This window comes from Chrysochloris asiatica, unplaced genomic scaffold, assembly GCF_000296735.1.
Source record: "Chrysochloris asiatica unplaced genomic scaffold, ChrAsi1.0 scaffold00146, whole genome shotgun sequence".
Taxonomy (NCBI): domain Eukaryota; kingdom Metazoa; phylum Chordata; class Mammalia; order Afrosoricida; family Chrysochloridae; genus Chrysochloris; species Chrysochloris asiatica.
In genome coordinates, this window is record NW_006408664.1 from 3,332,112 (window position 1) to 3,353,873 (window position 21,762).

At 39.8% G+C, this 21,762-nt stretch overlaps 1 protein-coding gene across 1 annotated transcript in view; it reads left to right on the forward strand.

Annotated features, from left to right (window-relative positions):
- Window positions 1-10,327: 10,327 nt before the first annotated feature.
- Window positions 10,328-21,762, forward strand: part of AKIRIN2 (akirin 2) — a 25,464-nt gene continuing 14,029 nt past the window's right edge. Inside the window, exon 1 of the mRNA XM_006870627.1 lies at window positions 10,328-11,114. Within this exon, the coding sequence (XP_006870689.1) occupies window positions 10,880-11,114 (235 nt within the window). The 5' untranslated portion in view covers window positions 10,328-10,879. The remainder of the gene's footprint in view (window positions 11,115-21,762) is intronic.

The following is a 21,762-nucleotide window of genomic DNA, read 5'->3' on the forward strand; positions in this document are numbered from 1 at the left end:
TATCTTCTCTCAGCCACAGGTCCAACAATTAATGGGATCAACACTATTACCTTGTAGGGTTTTCATTAGAATAAAATAGCAAATGTATCTGGACCAGGATGGATTTCCAAGAAATAATAATTTTACTACCAACAAACATGGCTATCCTATGTGCTAAATTCCCTATGCTAAGTGGGATTAAAGTAAGGCACCCCCTTTAACTTACTTACCTTGATTTGGAACCTAGAATGTTCTCTGAATTCCCTTCTTTGTTCTCTCTGTAATGTTATTAGTGTGTATATATCTCTTCTGCTAGATTTGTAAGCTTCTTTGAAGGTGAATAGTGTGTTATTACTCTTGCTATCCTCCATGTTGACAAATGCATTATTTTAGGCACAGCAGACTCTTGTTGCTATGTGACATCAAGTCAGTTCTAACTCATAGCAAACCTGTATAATGTTTCTGAGGCAGACTCTTAATATATGGTTATTTAAATAAATGTATAGAAGACCACTTTAACAGTTTGAAATAGCTTTTTATAACCCCAATTCCATCTTTCATGTCATTTTAATAATACAAAGCAACCTTCTAACATACCAGTTTAATTGACCTATCACTATCATTTGCTCTTGTAATTTCAAAAGGCAGAGTAGATTTTGGAGTTCAGAAATCAGGTTGTAATCAGTGACATTTGTTACACCTGTACTGCTTGCCAATCTGTAAAATTAGGCTGCCTAATCCTGCTTACAAGGAGCAACCATGGTCTTGGTTTCAGAAGTGTTATGAGTTTTGGATTATTGGGACCAACCAAGACAAGTAAAATGAAGCTCCAATTAAAATAGGATGTTGCGTGTGAATGCACTGGACTGCAAAGTTGGTTTGAACCACAAGGTTGGCGGTTCAAGCTCATTAGCCACTCCTCAGAAACCCTATGAGTCGGAACCAACTCCATGGCACTTAACAACAATACAGCTAAAGAATGGCTAAGAATTCCACTTTGACAGTTGTAGTCTAAACACCCTGTCTTTGGAAGAGCTTCTAAGAAGTCTTTGAAACACAACAGAAGATAACAAGGACCCATTCTAGAATTTCATCCTAGGTGAGAATTAAGTGAAGCCCTCATCATAACATGGGCTCCAAGATGCCCAAGTGACCAATACTTTGATACTTGGTTGATACGCATTACAGTGGGTAATAAGTGTTATCGGTCATCAATGGGGTTTGAAAAAGCTGTTCCTTCTTCATTTCATTCATACCACACAGCTGACTGACCCTTACAACAGTAGATTTGTAGAAGGAAATTCAAAATATTGGGAAGAGTAGATATCTTCTCATTGTCTTGAAAAACATCATCAAGGAAGGTTTGTGGTGGCATCATGGAAGCACAGGAAAACAAGCACAAGAGGAAAAGGGACTCTGAGACCAACATTGACACCAACTCTGAGTCAGATTTTGAATCAAGTGAGACAACAGAGATGACATCTGCAGTAAAAGGTGTGGAGGAATTTGAAAACCATCAGGGGCTGGAGACAACCCGCTGGGGCTTGAGGTGCCTATTGGGGACGCAGTAGTGTGTTCAACTTTCCATTTATTGTTTACATTATGCCTGGCACTCTGCAGTGAATACAACAGGGTTAACTCATTAAGTCCATTCCAATCCATAGCGATCCTATTGGACAGGCTTTCAAGGCTGTAAATCCATTTGCCACATCTTTTTCCCATGGAGTAGCTAGGGGGTTCAAACTGCCAATCTTTTGGTTAACAGCTGAGTGCTTAACCGCTGCGCCATCAGGATTTCCTACAATAGGGCATTTCACATAAATTAACTTTCCAAATAATTGAAGAAACTTATTTTCATTGTGGATACTACCAATAGGACATTTTCTAATATTGTATTGGAATGTGAAAACAAACACTTTTTGAATAGCATGCTAAACTTAGAGGTTTTTCTTGATGTCTTGGACATCATTATTTAGGGTTGCTAGAAAAAATACAGGACACCTAGTAAAATTTGAATTTCAGATAATCATGCAATACTTAGAACATACTTATATTAATAAAAATAATGTGTGTCTATCTGCAATTTCAACTGGGCATACTATGTTTTCATTTGTCAAAGCTGGCAACCCTCCCATTATCACATGGTGCTGGAATGACAGTGATGCTTCAGGTGCAATTGAGCTGTATAATACTTCTGACACTTAAGTGGCTCAAGGTTGCTGTGCTTTCTGAATTTTGTAGTTCTTTCTTTATACTCGTGGTCATTTCCTTGCAGGCCAATGATTTATATTGTCTGTGGTAGTCAGTGTATAGCATCTTCATGCTCCTTCTCTCTTTCCTACTTGATCCTTCTAATTGGTTTGGGCTGGGAAATAAGAGTTCCCAAACATGATAGAATTTTCTGAATTTTAAATAAGAGTAAATAGTTTCAGAGTATGGCACAGGAATCTTTCCCTTGAGAACACTATGCAAAATTTAAAGTAAAGGACTTCTTAAAATCCTTCCATAGAAATTGTGTTGTGGTTTCATTGAAAGTCCCTCAGGATAAGTGAATGATGACATTTTTCCTGGAGTGCTCTGTTCTTTATAGACCACCACACAAGTAAAAAGGAGCCCTGGTAACGTAGTGGATTACAAGCTGGGCTGTTAACTGTAAGGTCAGCAGTTCGAATCTACAGTGGCTTCTCAGCTTTCTGCTTCCATCAAGATTTACAGACTCAGAAAGCCTATACAGGGTCACTTATGAGTTGGAAGCAACTCCATGGCACCTAACCACTACCACCACACAAGTAGACATCAGTCTCTGCTGTAGAACAGATAAAAGCTAGATATGAGAATTTGCAAGGGCATTTTTTTACACTTGATCAAGATTCTGAATGTTGCTCCAGAAAATCTTTAGGAAGTCAGTTATTTATCTGGTCTGAGTAGTTTACCAATAATATTGCCTAGAGGCTATAGACTGTACTATGTGACCTCTTAAGGTTACATGCAGGCATACAGTTTTGATTACTATATGATATCAATTCAGAATAATGACCCAAATTTAGAGTAATGAAGCCAAAGTAAAATTAGCCAGCATCTTATCTACAATGGAAAAAGATTATATTACTGTATAGTGCTTAGAAGAGGTTTCGGCCAGCCTACAAAATCTTGTGAGGAAGCAATTATAATGTCTACTCATCCCTAACTGTACTCATTCACACAATGATTAAACTTCTTGCTTCTGCCCCAGGCAATGCTTGTTCCGAATATACAGTTGAAGTGGCTTCTGAATTAGAACTGCTCTTCCTAATGCTGAGTTTATGATTACTCAAACTCAGCTTGCAAAGTCAGCAAGCACCTCTCCACACCTCACATATTTGCATTTATCTTTAGTTGACGTCAGAGAAATTGTTTGGTCAGAGAAATCATTTGGAAAGGATTCCTCATATGAAGAGGATCTTCAGGCTCAAGATGACGAGGCGTTGTGTCATTTAGACATGCCTACTTTTACTGGCTTTAGTCAAAGAATGACTCATCAGAATCAGATCCTGGGGAATATTTTGTTGATGTTGTTGTTATGTGCTGTGGCATCGGTTCCTACTCATAGCGACCCTGTACAGGGTTTCCGAGGCTGTAAATTTTTATGGGAGCAGAAAACCTCATCTTTCTCCTGCGGAACAGCTGGTAGTTTCTAACTGCTGACCCTGAGGTTAGCAGCCCAATTTGTAATCACTACGCTATGCCAAGTTAGTTCAGCATCTTGGTAAAACAGTTGAATTTTCTCTGGAGGCTCCTGAGATTGTACAAATCAGATAATACTTGTTAAGTGGTAAAAATGCTGGTAAGAATAATTCAGAACTCTAAGACTCCTTATACACTTGTTTGTCACAACAAGAGCAATTCTGGTCTGTGTAGGTCAGTGGAGCCACTGGCTGTACTGAATACTGAAATTCATGTGGCCTGATTCAAATGTTTAATATGTTAAATATAGTTCTGATTTCCCCTTTAATCAACAAAACAAAAATTCACCTTTCAACTTGTTTAGATTTATGTTTTCAAATATTATTTTCATTTTCAAATTTAGCCTACTATTTTTTTTTTTTTTAATTTCCCTCCAATAGCTTTCCCCAAAAAGGTTCCTATAATATTTTAGCAGATATCTATCTTAAGAGACAAGGGTGATGAGGGCAACTGGGAGGATGTAGTTGTCAGTTGTCATGGAGTTGATTCTGACTCATTGGGACCTCATGTCAATAGGGTGATAAAAATAATCATTTAGGAAACATTCAATGGGCATTTATTAAAGTGCAAAAGGCACTGTACTATTGGGAAGGAGTTTTACACAGTGGTGGGAAATGACTTACGAACAGGTATTGTGGCGCTGTAGGATAAGTGCTCGACCACAAGGTCGGTTTGAACCACAAGGTCAGTGGTTCAAACTCACCTGCCGCTCCTCAGAAACCTTATAGAGGGTCACTCTGGGTCAGAACTGACTTGATGGGACTTAATAACAGCTATAATATTACAATGTGGTGAGGGTAATGATGAAGATAAGCAGATAGATGCCTCTTTTGCTATGAATGTATAAAACGAATTTCACCCTGAAGAGTTAAGAAAACTCTAGCTACAGCTGCTGCTGTTGTGTGTATTGAGTTGGTTATGATGCATAGTGACCCTGTATAGGGTTTCCGAGGTTGTAAATCTTTATGGGAGCAGAAAGCCTCATCTTTCTCCCGCTGAGTGACTGGCAAGCTCGAACTGCTGACCTAGCAGTTAGCATTGCAACATGTAGCACACTGCACTACCAGGGCTCTTTATGTTATATTAAGTGTCAGCCAGTAGGGTTTCTGAGGAGTTTGAACCTCCAACCTTGAGATTAGCAGTTTAGTGTTTATCCTACTGCACACAAGACTGGGCAATGTTTTATTCAGTTGTGCATGAGGTTGTTATAATTAGGATCTGGTTGGAGGGCAGGCAGCTAACAACAGTTAGGCAAAATTTCACAGTATCATGGATTTTGTGGGTTCAGAATTTAGTAAAAAATTATCTTAGTAAGTGTCATAGTGTGGCATGTAGGATAAGCACTGGACTGTTAACCACAAGGTCGGTGGTTCAAACCCATCAGCCACTCCTTGGAAATCTTATACAGGGTTGCTATGAGATGGAACTGACTCAAACAGCAATTAACAACCACAACAACAACATGTGTTATTACTAGTTCGTATTAAGGTACTATTTCGTTAAATACTGACCTTCTTCAAAAGATAGTCTCAACAATATATGAAAGATTCGTATGGCTTAGTTATTGATACTAATGTGTCATTAGGACTACTAGGACTACATTGAACTAATGTCCCAAAATGGGACAAGCCAGTATTTGACATTTAAAATCATTTGATAGTATTTTTTTTTATTGCATTGGTAATAGCTTCCATAGACTATTACTGTATGCTGTATTTCATTGTTACCTGATCAAGAGTACAACCAACTTTCATAAACATTTTTTTCTCTGCTTACAAAATAGTTTCAATATTTATTGTCTACATATTTTATTTGAGTCACTGGGTGATGCAAATAATTTGCACTTTGTAGGATTAGCACTGGACTATGAACCACAAAGCTAGCAGTTCAAACCCACCAGCTGCTCCTTGGAAACTCTATATAGGGTTGTTCTGAGTCAGAATTGACCAGATGGAATTTCACAACAAACAACAGCAACTAACCTAAAGCAGTGGCACAATGGCTAAAGCACTGCCAACCTAAAAGTCTTTAGTTCAAATCCACTAGCCACTCCACAGGAGAAAGATGTGGTAATCTGCTTCCATAGAGATTAACCAAAAAGCCATTGCCATCGACTGATTCTAAGACTCATAGTGATCCTATAGGTTACAGCTTAGGATATTATCCTTGATAGCAACAGTTTTTTGTTTGGATTTCTGGTACTAATGTGAAGATTAAGGAGCTCTGGTAGTGTAGTGGTTATGAATCAGGCTGCTAACCTCAGGGTCAGCAGTTCAAAACTACCAGCTGTTCCATGGGAGAAAAAGGAAGCTTTCTGCTCCCATAAAGATTTACAGCTTCAGAAACCCTATACAGGGTCGCTAGAGTCGGAACTGACTCCATGGCACATAACCACCACAACAATGTAAAGATTGGGAGTTGGTGTCAATCCAGCAACACCACAGAAGAAAAGCCTGGTGATTGGCTTCCACAAAGATTTTGTTGTTTTTCTTAGTTGCTGTTGAACTGGTACCACCTCATGGTGGTGATTGATGGTGATTATGTGCTCAGGAGTTGATTTCGACTCATAGGGATCCTATATAGGGTTTCCAAGGCTGTAAATCTTTATGGAGCAGAAAGCCTCATCTTTCTCCTATGGAACAGCTGTTAGATTTGTACTGCTGACCTTGTGGTTAGCAGCCCAACTTGTAACTCACTAAGCTACCCAGCTCTTTATAGTGCTTCTGTATACAAGAGAGGCTGGTCCTTCGCCATCCTCACAATTGTAGCTATATGTGAGTCCATTGTAGCTGACGCTGTGTCTCATAGAGAGGTCTTCCTCATTATTGATGAGCCTCTACTTTATCAAGCATGATGTCCTCCGGGGACTGGTGCCTCTTGAAAACATGTCCGAGGCACATAAAATGAAGTCTCCTCATCGTAGCTCCTAAAGAATGTTCTGACTGTACGTCTTCCAAGATAAACACTATGGGGTTGCCATGCATCAGAACGGACTGGATAGCAACAGATTTGGTTTAGACATTTCATGTCTCCATTTAATTTTTACTGTCCATACAGAATACACCATTGTTCAACATAGATAGTCAATTTCTAATATTAACTTTTTATCCAAAGCAAACAACTTGGTTCTGGACATTGTTCAAATCTTATTCATAGAAGCCTACTGACTTTGCAGAATAAGCTGATGCAAGCAACTACCTGGGATGAGAAAAGCATTGGGTTCAATGGAGGAGCCTGTAATCTAATCTTGTTGCTCTCGGTTCTAAATATGTTCCATAATCTTCTCATTGTTTCCTAGCCCATCAATGTGACATTTTGTTCTTAACACTCTTATTGAAATTATCTTTCTTGGAGTTAGGTTGGCTTACTTTTCTATTTCTCAGTTGTTAAATCACTGAGGCAGTCGTATCAGAGCATCTATGTCCTGAGGGTTTTTTTTTTTTCTGGCTGTAGAATTTATTTTAAATTTTTAAAAAAAGGACAAATACATCATTTTTCAACATGGTCTCCTTGGTTTTTTTTAATACACTTTGTCCATCTGCCAACAAGCTTTCATATTCCCTTACTGAAAAATGTTTTCGGCTGAGCTGAGAGCCACAAATGCACCACTGTCTTCACTTCTTCATCACAGGGCTGCTTTCAGGGGAGCACATAGGTGAAAGTCTGATGAGGGAAGATCAGAAGTATAGGGAGGATACTTTAACACCTCAAAGGAAGGATTTGTACTGCCAACAGGTGGGCAGAGGTGTGCTGACATGAATCACAATGCCGTTGGAGAGCATTCCTCTGCTTTTAATCGGAAATTTAGGCTTCAGCTCTTCACTGTAATGAGCACTGCTGATTGTTGAAACCATTTTTCTGAGAGTGTTCCAATACTGGCCCTTGAGAACCCCAGAAAACTGTAAGCATCAACTTTCCAGCTGATGGTTGACTTTTGAATTTTTTCTTGCTTGGTAATTGAGAATGTTTCCACTCCATACTCCATACTCTCAGGCTCTTAGTGATGAATCTATGTCTCCACCAATAAAGATTTTTGTTAAGAAACTTCTACCTTTTTTCGAGTATTGGTCCAAATTTTGTTTGCAGATGTCCAAATGCTTGTTTCTGCTCCTCCGAGAGTTGTTTCAGTACCCATCTCGCACAGACGTTTTGAAATCCAAGTTTGTTGTGGATTATTTTATAGGCAGAGCCATGGTTGATTTGCCACGTAACCCACTGTCACTTATGTATTCCACAGAATCATATCACATGCGTGCTCAATGTTGTAATTATCTGTGGGCATAGTAGGCATTTTAATATAACCAGAGTGCGGGTAATTTTTGACTCACCCTCATCCATTAGGTCACATTTCTATCCTAGAGAATATAATGATCAATCAATGCTGGCTATTATAATAATTATCCAAACAACACTATAGATCTATAGAAAGATGCTTTGGTGTGTCCTGAGTTTTTAAGGTCTTGCTTTATATGTCTTAGCCTGCTTTCCCCACAGGTTCACCATTCTGTGTCTTTTCTTTTTATTTTCTTTCACTCAGTTCCTTTTTACATATAAGGTATATTAAAACATGAATTCATTGCTGTCGAGTTAATTCCAACTTACAGCAACCCTATAAAACAGAGGAGACCTCATAGGGTTTTCAAGGCTGTACATCTTTACAGAAGCAGACTGCTAGTAGATCAGAACCACCAGCCTTTCAGTTAGCAGCTGAGTGCTTAACCACTGGGCCCCTACTCAAAGGGTGTTGTTAGGTGTTCATCATTCCCAACTTCTAGCAACTCTATGTACAGAACGAAACACTGCCTGGTCTGTACCATGTTGTAGTTACTGTTATCAATTCATCTCATTGAAGATCTTCCTCTTTTTGCTGACCATTTACTTTACCAAGCCTAATTCCTTCTCCAGGAGCTGGTCTCTTCTGATAACATGTCCAAAGTAAGTGACACAAAGTCTCTCCATCCTCACTTCTAAGAAGCATTCTAGCTGTACTTCTTCCCAGACTGATTTGTTCGCTCTTCCAGCAGTTGCAAATTCAATACTCTTTGCCAGCACCCTAAGTCATTGACATCAATTCTTCTTATTCATTGTCTTGGATTTCACATATATATGAGGCAAGTGAAATTACCCTGGCTTGAATCAGGTTCATCTTAGTCCTTAATGTGATATCTTTGCTTTTTAACATAAAGACAACTTTTGCAGCAGATTCGTCCAATGATATGTTCTTTGATTTCTTGACTACTACTTCCACAGGCATTGTTTGTGGCTCCAAGTAAAATGAAATCCTTGACAACTTCAGTTTTTTCTCCATTTATCATGATGTTGCTTACTGGCCAAGTTATGAAGATTTTTCTTTTCTTTATGTTGAGGTGGAATCCACACTGGACGCTGATGTCTTTGATATTCAAGTTGTGTTGCTAGGCTCCTACTCATGGTGGCAGCGGTGGTGTTGTGCTGTGGAGTTGGTTTTGTCTCATAGCAACTGTGCAAAGAGCTTTGGAGACTATAAATCTTTATGGGACCAGAAAGCCTTATCTTTCTCCCCCACAACAGCTGGTAGTTTTGAACTGCTAACCTTGAGGGTAGCAGCTCTCTAACCACTATACTGTTACAGCAGTTTTAGATTCAAGAGTGCAAGAGCAGCTCTTGATCACTCTCCAAGAAACTGAATCCAGTCTGAGAGGTGAAGCAGAGTTTCAGATTTTATTAAGCCAGCTGGCTCAGAGGCATTAGCTTCTCCAAATTCTGAGCCCTAATACAGGGCAGTGCAGACTTACATAGGGTCAGAATCAGGGAGGGGTTAGGTTGCAGACCTGTTTGAAGACAGGAGGGAAACCAGAGGATTAGTCCCACTCAGTAACCTGATTAACATTTTAGCTTGTCTCCTGGGCAGAGAAGGCAGTGAATGTTTTTACCTTTTCCTGTTCACTACCAGAGTTCATAAGTTCCTACTCATAGAGGCCTTTTTAAAAACAGAATGAAACACTGCCTGGTCCTTGTGTCATCCCTACAATTGTTATGTTTCAACCCATTGTTGTTCTTGTGTCAATCCATCATTTGAGGATCTTCCCCTTTTTCGATGACACTCCACTTTTCCTTGACCCTCCACTGTTGCAATCATGATGTCCTTCTTTAGGGACTGGTCCTAACCCAAAGTTAAGAGACAAGTCTCACCATCCTCGCCCTTGCTCATTTGCCATACTTCTTCCAAAACAGATTTGTTCTTCATAATGTTGCTTATTGGTCCAGCTGTGAGGATTATAATTTTCTATACATTGAGGTGCAGTCCATATTAAAGGCTGTGGTCTTTGATCTCCATCAGTAAGATGTGTTGTTTAGCCGGTTAAATGTAGTTAAATCAATTCCAACTCCAAGTTATGCTATATAGGATTTCCAAGGAGCAGCTAGTAGTTTTGAACTTGTGTGTAAGGGCATTTAAATCTCAACCCGGAACTCGGAGTCGCACGCCCTGTATAATGGGAGTCGTAGTTTCCTTGAGAGTTTCTCATCGCCTTCCAGTCCTAGTTCTTGCCACAGCTCCAAACTACAACTCCCATAATAAGTCCCTCGGGGTACGCCTCTATGCGCAAGCGCCCTGAGGCCGCAGGATTTGAATCGGCGGCGTTGTTATTGACGCCATATTGGGGCCGGCGGCGGGTGGAAGAGTCGTACAGTGTAGTGGGAAGCGGTTGGACGTGTTTGTTTGAGCTCCTGCGGCTGCCTCACGTCGTAATCCCTCCGCATCGACCGCCGCTCTCTAGCTACTGATCCTACTTAGGCACGTTGGGAGCCGCGTTGAAGCCTCCCACCTCACGGGGCTGTTATCGACTTCGAATAGAGCCGGTCTCATCTCAGAAGCACCTCAGACGCGGCGCAAAGCTCGCACGGACGGCGGGGGCGGCCGGAGCCTCTCCTGGGGGAGCCGCGCCTGAGGAGGCGGAAGAGCCCCCCCTGACGCGGCTGGCGTGAGCTGCCGCCACCGCCCCTCTCGCTCTTGCCCCGGCCGACCCGGGCCACTGCCCTGCCGCGGAGGCAGCGGCGGCGGCTGTTCTCTCCTGGGTCTTTTTCCTCTGAATCCGTCGGTTAAGCTTCCCCGAGCCCCCGTCCCCCCCTCCGCCATTCCCCTCCCGTCACCCCTCCCCGTCCCCACCCGAACCCGGCGCCTCCGCTGCCCCCGGCCATGGCGTGCGGAGCCACTCTGAAAAGGACTCTGGATTTCGACCCGCTGCTGAGCCCGGCGTCCCCGAAGCGGAGGCGATGTGCGCCATTGTCGGCGCCCACTTCGGCTACTGCTTCCCCGTCGGCGGCGGCCGCGGCCACAGCCGCCGCCTTCTCGGCCGCCGCCGCCTCACCGCAGAAGTATCACCGAATGGAACCGTCCCCATTCGGCGATGTCTCCTCCCGCCTCACTACAGGTGGGTCCCGGCTGCCGGGGTGGGCGAGAGGACCGAGACGCGGGCTGCGGCCCCGGGCGTGGGGGGTTCCGGGCTGCTCCGCGCGTTCTGAGCAAGGTGGCCGGGCACCCCCATTTCAGTGTTCTCCCTCGGCTACAGAGACACAATAGGAATGGCTTTATCGGGGGGTCGGGAGGTGGGGTGAGTGCCCTGCCGGCATTGTAGAGAAGAGGAAGATTCTTTTCTTCGGGCTGAATGACTGGAATTGAGTGTTTCCGTAGTCGGGAGAGCCCCAGCGGAAACGATTAGAAGGGCGATATTCTTCATAAATGTAGGCGATCGAGAAAGGTCACATTTCACTGGGATCGTGATGTCTTTTTTTTGCCTGAATCGATTGGTTGCAGCTATTAACTCTGGGACCGGGTGGTTTGAGGCTAGGCGGCCGCCCCTCCTCCAGTTCAGACATGGCTGATTTTCGTCTAGAGGGGGTGGGGGTGGGGATGGGGCTGGATGTCACTGGGGCGAGATCGAGGCCTGTCATTAATCACCCACAGGAACGCCACTTGGGCTGAGTCAAGACCTGTTTCCCTAGCAGGGTCAACAACAAAGAAAATGCTCTTCCCGAGTACCTATAGTAGTGTGACCACAGTATACGTCTATTCCCTGAGAAATTTTCAACTTTAATCAAAGGGAAACTATATTGGAAAGGTGGGCTGAGCCATTTGCTTTTCGTTGAAAAGGCTTTATTTTTTCGCAGGAAAATAGATTGGGAGAAAACAACCTAGGCCTTGAGAATAATTAACCCCAGATTCCAAGGGACTTCAGACTACTTTTGCTTTTCATCTTGAAACATTTCCTGAAAGAGACTGGGGAAAATGCCTTTTGGCTGCTTTGTGCAGCGTGTGTATGCCCAGTTTTGTCTGTACTTTGAAAGCTTCTGTGCCCCGAGTACAGTCCTAGGATAGATCGGCTTTTGTGGACCTGAAGTGTAAATCTGTTTTCTTTGTGTGTAGCATGCAAAGGTTTCGTGCATGAGCCTTGGGTAATACTGTGACCTGCAGACAAAGCCTTTTCATGGCTTGATTTACATGTCTAAATATTCTTGTTTTAAAAAAATAGATCGGTATGGGCAGTAAATGCCTCTGTAGTTTAGGATCCTGGTGGTTAACATTACTTTCAGAGTTTGCCTTTTTAGTGAATTGATGTCACTGAAAATTGAAATGCTATCATGGAATCTGCACTGTATTTGGCAACTTCAATTTGGAATTGCCTTAATTTAATTATTGTTTTTTTTTTTTAATTCCCTTTTCCAAATCCATGGGGGAAGGGCCCTCAAATATCCGGCTTCCATTTTTGCTGTTAAATGTTTGATCTAATTTAAGGACTTGCTGTTGTGGAGTGGTAGTAAGCCTTGAAAGGAATTCACAAGTCATTTTCTTTAATGACCCAATCTAAATTGTCTTCTGTGTGGAAAGCACGCACTGATTTAAGTTAGACTTTGCCCTAAAAACATTAAAAAGGAAGCAAGCAGTGTTAAGAATGAGCTGGTGTTTAGCATTACTTTTAGAGTTTATCTTTTTAGTGAAATGGTGTCATTGAAAATTGAAATGATATCATGAAATCTACTTTAAATAATAAATCATTTAAAAATAGCTGTAACTAACCAGCAATAAATTTCCTTCAAGAGGGTGAATTAGCTCAGTGTTCCCTTTGGGAGTTAAGTATAATTTAGTGTTAGCATAGTCATATGAGCAAATGAGAAACCAACCAGGAGCGTTACCATTTTCCCCACTTTGAAAGAGACTTCATTCCGAATGAATAGTGATTCTTTGAAACTTGTAATTTCACTGATATGTTTGTAAATTACCTTACAATTCAACTGAGTAAACGGACTTTTACAAAAATAAAATGACTGGAATGATTCGGATTGCTAAGTCAGCTAATTTAAATTCAGTTGGTTTTCAAATTTTCAGTGGGTATGTCATCAGTTTTTCAAAGTGGTTTTTGAGATCTATTTTGAAAGTTTGATCATGAAATCTGAAATCACATATTTGAGTTTTATTGACTGCTAAAAGGCTATTTCATCGAATTTGAATTTAACATACAAAGTTGCCTTGGGAAAACGAGTTAAAATTGTTAAAAAAAAAAAAAAAAAAGCAAAACTTATTTTGAATGGCATCCTAAATGTAATTTAGTTTAGCTTGTCTTCACATGACCAGTTTTGTGTATGCCTCTGATCTGGTTTTTGTAATGATGTTGTCATAATGGGAGTTGTATTGTACTGGTTTTAAAGGGCTTCCCAGTTTTCATGTCACCAAACTTGGAAATAATTTTCCCACTTCACTAATAGTTAGATTCCTGTTTTCACAGTGATGATTCTTATATTTTATAGGACTGAATACTTATATATCCTTACCTGAAATAAGTAGCTAGATTGCAAGTGGTCAGTAGCTCACCAAAGCAAGATTAGGACTCTGGGCTCTGCAGGAGCTCTTCTGTAGTTGAAGTATGGCAATGGTTACGTTCTGTGGAATTGGTTCCGACTCATGGTTGGTTATGAGTTTACAAGGGTGGGAGATCTAATTTATAGGAGCAGAAAGCCTCATCTTTTTCCCACAGAACCATCCGTAGTTTCTAACTACTGACCTTGAGATTAGCAGCCCAACTCATAACCCCTGTGCTACCAGAGCTTCTTATAATTTGAATAAATTACAACTAGAGTAGTACAGAGATGAATATTTTTCAGGATGTTTTGTAATTTACCTTTAATTCTTGTTTTACTTTGAATTCATGTTTGGACTTTACTAGTAGTTTCAAGTCTTTCTGGCTAAATAAATCTTTATTAAGAACTTGAACATTTGTTGTTAGAACCCTAGAGTCCGCACCGACTCATAGCTAAGCTGTAGGATTTTTAAGGAGTGGCTGGTATGTTTGAACTGCCAACCTTGTGGTTAGCAATGTGGTGTTTATTCTACAGTGTCTCACCAGGACTCCTGGACATCTTTTGCATCCTACCTATAATTTGAGCCACCGAGGAAGGTGATTTTGGAGTTTGGTGTGTAGGATAAGCACGGGACTTCTAACTGGCTGCTCCTGGATAACCCTGTACAGGGCCTCTGTGAGTCTGAACCCACTCAGTGGCACTTGGTAACAACAGGAAGATGATTACAGTTGGTCCCAATGACTATTCTTATTTAAATCAACATTTATTTATTTATTTATTTTTTAGAACAATTTCAGTTTAATACCAGGAAGAAGAAAAGGGTTGGTTGAGCTGTTACAGCTGTTCTTAACTGCAAGACTGGAGCTTTGTTATGCTAATCAGTTTTGTGACATAAGTGCCTTTGTAGGGTTTCCATGAAGTGGCTAGTGGGTTTGAACCTCCAACCCTCTGGTTGTGTTTATTTACAGTGCCACACCAGAAGGGGACCTAAATGTGCAGTAATATCCCCAAACTGACTATTTAGACACCTGTTAGACTTCTTGAGGGATACTTAAGGTGTTACTTGAGAAATGTTGGCTTTTGTACAGTCCATGTGCGAAGTTTGTTGTTTTCATTTTTTAATGATTGGAAAAGAATCAAAAACCCATTTGGTGACACGTGAAAATTACATGAAATTCAGATTTTGAGGTTCATAAAATTTTGTTGGGAGACAGTTGAGCTCAGAGCTCATCCAGGGCTGCTTTCATGCTGTTATAATGGATTTGAATAATTGGGACAAAAACCATATTGCTCCAAAGTGCAAATATTTACTGTCTGACTCTTTACAGACCAGGTTTTGCCCACTCTGGTATTAGGGTGTCAGCAGTGAGGTTTATAATACTCCCAGGTATCAAAAAGGCAAAGTGAATGAAGGGGTGAAACACAGAAGCATTGGTTATGGTGGGGGAAGTGAATACCTTTAGTCCTAATCCTGGTAAATTCGTTGAAAAGAGATTTTGAAATGTTTTTCCTTTTTTATTGTTTTTTTTTTTTTTTTAAATCTCAGGATATTATCATTTAGCAAAAAAATTGTCATGACATTCCCAAGGACAAAATTATTTTAATAAAACCAAAAAATATTATGCAGCTTTACAAGAGACTTATCAGTCAAATCCAGCATTGTTTTCATACTTTAGTAAATTAATGGTCTGGCAAATAACTACTTCTGTGGATGATAGTCTTATTTATGAGTTTGCTAAAAATACATATCTACACATTATTTATGGTAGGTAATGCTAAAACATTAATTTGATGATGTGCTAACCTAAAGGTTAGAGGTTTAAGTCTACCCATAGGCTCCTCAGAAGAAAGTCCTGGTGATTTACTTCCAAAAAATTAGCCATTGAAAACCCTGTAGTGAGTGCATAGCCCTACTCTGACACATATTGGGTTGCATGAGTAGGCAACTGGTTTGCCATTACTCCAGCCTGTCTGTTTTAAGAACTGAATTAGGTGAAGAGTTAGAATTCCTTTGTAAGGACTCACTGTATTTGCTGGAAGCTTGCCATTAAAATTGGACACCGCAGCTTGTGAATGGGGAAGTTTTTTACAGGAATGTGATTGTTCACTAGACATTGATACATGCCTGCAAACAGATACACCAGCTGGATTAAATGAAGTATAAATGGTTCTAGGCAAACAAATGAGATGGCTGTTGGAGGAGGTCGAATCTCACTTCAGATGTGATTTATTTTGAGCCACAAGTGTTTAAATATTTTGTGGTTATTTAGACAGCTGTTAAGTTGCTTCTAGTTTCTCAGTGTGTTTTGCAAATTGTTTTTAATGGTCTTTGTACTTTGGATTTTAAACGTGATATTTTATTTAAGACTATTTATGTAGCTGTAGTTATTTCATAATTCTTTGACTTATGCACTTTAAAACCCTGTAAGTTTATGGCCATTAAAAGCAGAGTGCAGCTGTATTCATTACTGAACTATTTTGTTTTGAAGGTTGAAGACTAAAACCTAACTTGAGCACAGAAACACATAGGGTAAGCATGGCTAGATTAGAGTTTAGTCCTTCTTTAAATGTGGGCACTTCTAACCACCATAATTGTTTTGGAGGCATAATCTAAGATGTAAGGAAGATTAATAAACTTCATCCCCTGAGTGAATTTATAGGGAAAAAAAATATTCTGTGCATTATACTAAGTCTTGCCTAAATTTTTAATAGACTCAGGAAGAGACACAGTAATAGAAACTGTTACTTTGAAAAGGTTGAGGATTAATAAGGTCTATGAAACCCAGTTTTTTTGTTTTGTTTTGTTTTTGAGTGTTTCCTATTTATAATGCTTTTGCTTCTCCTTCCTGTTAATGTTAAAAGAATGCAATGTGAGTTTGTTTGGACCTTCTAGACTCTTCTGATTATTTTTTTATATCTAAAGGATTTTGAAGGATTTAAGTAGCATCAAACTTCTCATATGATGAGCCATATTAGAGCTGTATTGAACCAGGCACAAGGTTTACAGCTAAATTACAGTTTTAGATTTTAGCGTGTGTCAGTTTGTAAGCTCTGGGCATATTTTGCCAGGTTTTGTAATCTTTCTTGTAGGTAGGCTTTTTGTGATTGTGATAGTGATAAAGATTTAGGGTCGGAAACTCTGTATAGGGTCGCTGTTGTGTTGATAACAGCTCAAGTTGTAGTTAGTGGTTGTAGTTTTTGTTTCCTCTCTTTAAACATTTTTAAAGTTTTATGTCGCAAATGTCATAGATCATCCTGCATTAGAACATTTCGATATTTATTAAAAATGTGATCTTTTCATTAATACAGTTTTTAGGTTTGACTTAGCTTTAAATTTCTATGTCTGTATATACACCCGGAGTCCTTGTGTGGCGCTGTAAGATAAGCACTGAATTGTTAACCACAAGGTTGGACGTTCAAACCCACCAGTCACCATTTGGAAACCCTAATCAGGATTGCTGTGAGTCAGAAATGACTGGAAGGCACTTAGCAACAACATTCATACCTCCAACTTTTCTCACGTTACTAAAAAATATATGTATAAATTGCCATCCTAGAAGTCACTTATTGAAATCTTTATGAACATCATTTGAGTTTCACATATTATTGCCAGTCAGGCAGAAGGAGAGAAAAAGGCCTTAGATGAGACTTGAATCTCCTTTACTGACAATGCATCTGAAACTGTCTACAGTGATACATTGAGCTTTTGGTTTAACCAATATTAATTACTAGAAAACTTCCTCTATCAGACTAAAGGGAAAAGTTGGAGATGGGACCTAGGAGCATTTTCTTTGTTTTCTCTTTTTAAAAAACAATTAACATAGTATTGTGGAAATTCATTAACATTTGATAAATAGAAAGGTTATAAGTCAAATTTGAAAAATTGTGTAAAGTCACTTTTTCAAACATTAATGCTCTTGAGTTACGACTTGTTCATAAAGCTAAAATATTAATCTTATTTATTGTATTATGTTAAAGATAGTTAATGTATCTGGAAGTGTTTAATTTTTTATGCTAGAAGGGTATACCATATACTAAGACAAAACATTTGACAGATGTTAGAAATGAACTGTATCTAACTGTTCTGGCATGTACAAATTTGACTTCGAGACAATTTAGGAATGGAACTCATTCGTAATCTGGAAACTGTGTAAGAGATTTTAGTGGCTACAGGTCAGGCTGCTAATCTTAAAGTCAGCAGTTTGAAACTACCAGCTGTTCCACGGGAGAAAGATGAGACTCTCAAAGATTTACAGCTCCCCTAAAATTTACAGTCTTGGAAACCCTATACAGGGTTGCTAGGAGTCAGAACCGGCTCCACACACAGCACATAACCAGCACCACCATGGCAGAACAGGAGTCCTGGTGTGGCACTGTGGGATAAGCCTTGGACTGCTGACTGCAGGTTCATACCCACCAGCCACTCTTTGGAAACCCTGTACAGGTTTGCCATGAATTAGAGCTAACTGGATGACACATATCAACAACAGCATGACTGGTGCTGCAGGTTTTAAAGCACTTGGCTGTTAATGAAAAGTCAGGGGCATGAACCCACTAGCCAATCCATAGGAGAAAGATTTGACAGTTTGTTTTCATAAAGACTTGCAGCCTTGGAGACCCTATTGGGCAGTTCTACTCTGGCACTGAGCACCAAGGTCAGCTTGAACTGCAGTCTGCAGTTCAAACCTGCCAACCGCTTCTCTGATGCCTTGTACATGGTTGCTACAAGTCGAAACTGACTCGATGGCACATCTCTGTGCTACATGATTGCTACCTAGTGAGCAGTGAATTTATGACACAACAGGGGAACCAAATGCTCATTGTAACAGCCACCCATGGCCTGAGGTAGAATAATGCATTGAATCAAAGGCTGGCACTGTAATTACTCATAACGTGGTGGAAATGCTATCCAACCTCTACCAACTTAGAATAATTCCTCACTTTTAAAACATTCTGGTGTTGGGTAAAGTTGCTTCCAAGATCCCTTCTAAGCACTTTTAGTGTCTCCTAAAGCATCTCTTATATAAATTTCTCTATATACTATGTATTATTACTTTGTTAAACTCAGTGATTACTCTTCCAGACATTTAGATGAGAGTTGCATTCCATTTTGGTTATTACCTTCTCAACAATACCAGTTTTTTTGAAGTTTCAGAGTATGTAAATGTCATTAAAATACGGTAGTAATCCCTCTCTTCTGACTGAAATCTTGTGTTTTAGAAATTAGTTTCTAGGGAATGGAGGAGGTAGTGGTTGGGTTGGAGCTCTGAAGTTAATTCTAAATCTGACATGTTCCAGCTATGTCAGCCTTCAGGAGACATTGAAGTGGTGACTCATTTTCTTCATGTATAAAAATATGCACATGATAGTAGTACCTCCTAGAATTGTTAAAAGGATGAAGATCATTTTCTGCCTCTGAGTTATTAGACTGTAGAAGCAAGGCAGCCTCAAATGGAATTTTTAACACTGACTAGGAATCCTGGTGTGGTTCTGTATGATAAGCACTGACCTGAAAGGTCTGTTTAAACTGCAAGGCTGGAGGTTCGAAATACCAACCGCTTTTTTAAAATCCTATACTGGGTCTCTTTGAGTTGGAATCAATACTTAACAAGAACAAACAGTCTTACTGCACTTCTGATTGCATTTGTAGAAAAATAAAGCCTTGGCGTTGATTCCGACTCATAGCAACCCCAGGTGTGTAAGATTAGAACTATGCTCCATAGGTTTTCATTTGCTGCGTTTTGGGAAATAGATTGCCAAGCGTTCTTTTGGTGCCTCTTAGTGTAGCCTTCAGTCTTTCAGTTAGCAGCTGAGTGTGGTAAACACTTGCATCACTCAGGGATATCCCCAAAACACTTACATAGTGGTTTTTAGCTAGGGTCTTCTTAGGATCCCACTTCTCCTTGAAGGAACGTTAACCTCTCGATTATTCCCTTTTTATTCAACGGGATAGTTGATTTTGGCTTTAAATAGTCTCAAGCCTCCCATTATAAAGTAAGTAAATAAAACACCCTCATTCTTTTTCAGCTATTATCCAGATTGCTCCATTTCAGGAACCAAACTCAGTTTTCCAGAAGTCTGTTTCTATTTCTTTAGTTCTTAACTCACTCACAATTTATTTGTGCTTCCAAAATAGCTCTTGTGAAGTCACCACCAACTTCCATGGCACTCAGATCAATCCTTATCTTGTTTGACCTTCCTCACAGCATTTATACTTTTGACCATTCCCTTCTTTTTGAAATACTGTTTTGTTTGTGTTTTTACTTCCCTGACAACATTTTCCTTTACTAGTTTGACGACTTTTACTGTTGCCACCTGGCTATTATCCTTGAGTTTCTTGGTTTAGCACCACTTCTCTCATTTAATAGCCCCTTAAACAGTCATATGCATGCCCCAGACTCCTAATTTATGTCTTCAGTTCACACCACTCTTACTTCCAACTGTGGGAAATTTGGACATTTTAGTTTAAGAATCTCCTAGGAGCGCCCCTACCCTCAAGAAACCAGGATTTTTTTGTGAACTCTCTTGGAGTCCTGGTGTGGCACTGCAGCTTAATACACTGGACTGCAAAGTTGCTTTGAACTGCAAGGCCGGCTTTTTTAGCTCACCAGCAGCTCCTTGAAAACCCTATACAAGGTTACTGTGGGTTGGAACAGACTCGACGACAATTAACAACAATTGTTTTTTTTAATGTGTGCAAGCTATTTATATTTACAGATACACCCACTCTTCATTTATGACATGGTTAGGTTCCAAATCAGATCTTTATGCAACAATTGTCATGTAAAAATGGAGATCTCCATGTCAGATCACAAAATGGAGGAAATCCACTATATAACTGCCAAATTGCATTATTATAAACTGCCAAATCACATTACATAACTGAGAATCATGGCCCAGCCAAGTTACACATAACTCTCATCATCACAGCCAGCGTTACTCTCACCTTGTGCATCATTGCTGCCAATCATACATATATCATTACTGAACAAATTAAGTCATATAATAGATTTTTACTATTGTAAATATATCCTCGCCCTTTGATGTGAAAGGTGGTCTTAATTGCAGTTTACTTTTAACTTACTGTGAATTGAGTAAAGGTTAACAGACAAAATTATCACCTTTACTTCAACCAGTCATAATGTTTTGTTTCATCTAAAGGATTACAATCCCCTCCCTGCAACAACAGTTACCCTGCTTGCCTCCTGTGGCGTCCCTTCAACATCTTATTTTTAGGAGTCAACAAAGCAACAATATTTGATGTACACAAACAAAATAAGCAATATACATTCATTTAAATGTTCTAAGGGCAGATTCTGCAAGACAGATTCTAACTGCCTTCAGGCACACAGCCTTTCTCAGTTCATGGGCTTTGAGTCCACAGCTGCTCTGTCTCCATGCCATTGTCCTACTACAGTCTCTGTTATCACAGTTTTTCTAGGTAAGATCTCATGCTCCATTTATGCTCTTCCTTCCTGATGGTCGTCTATTCCTGCAATGAAAGAGTAACTACTTCCTTTTAGTTATACATCATATACAGTTACAGTTGTGACAATTGATCGCAATTAATCCTGCTAACAATTACAATTAAATCATACAATCCTATCCACATCAACCCTTATCCCCTTTCACCAGATCCTTCTAGAAAAGAGGAAAACTATTAAGTAGAGATTCTACATTACCGTCCTCATTCTGAAACAAAGCACACTCAGGAAAGCTTGCAAGCCAGCCACTTTGTACCTTTATATTGTTGTTAAGTACCATTGAGTTGGTTGCAACCCATAGCGTGACTCTAAGGTTTCCAAGGAGTGGCTGGTGAGCTTGAAGACTTTGGTTCGATCCAACTTTGCAATCCAGCACGTTAATTAACCCACAGTGCCACATTTTCAGCCTCCCATATTTGATACACAATATTTATTTATTTATTTATTTTTGACATTAAAAAAAGAGAAATGTTTATTTAATACATTCCATTTTTCAGTTTGGAAGTTTCTAGATGCAGTTTGAAATATCCCACAACCAAAAGTGCTAAGGTTTAGGAAGGACATTTTGAAAAAATAAATTGTTGTTGTTCTTAGGTGCCATTGTTGTTGTTCTTAGGTACAGAATCAGCTACCCTATACACAACTGAACAAAACACTGTCCAGGCTTGAGTTAAACTCACAATCATTATTATGCTTGAGGCCATTGCTGCTGCCATCTCATTGAGGGTCTTTCTCTTTTTTG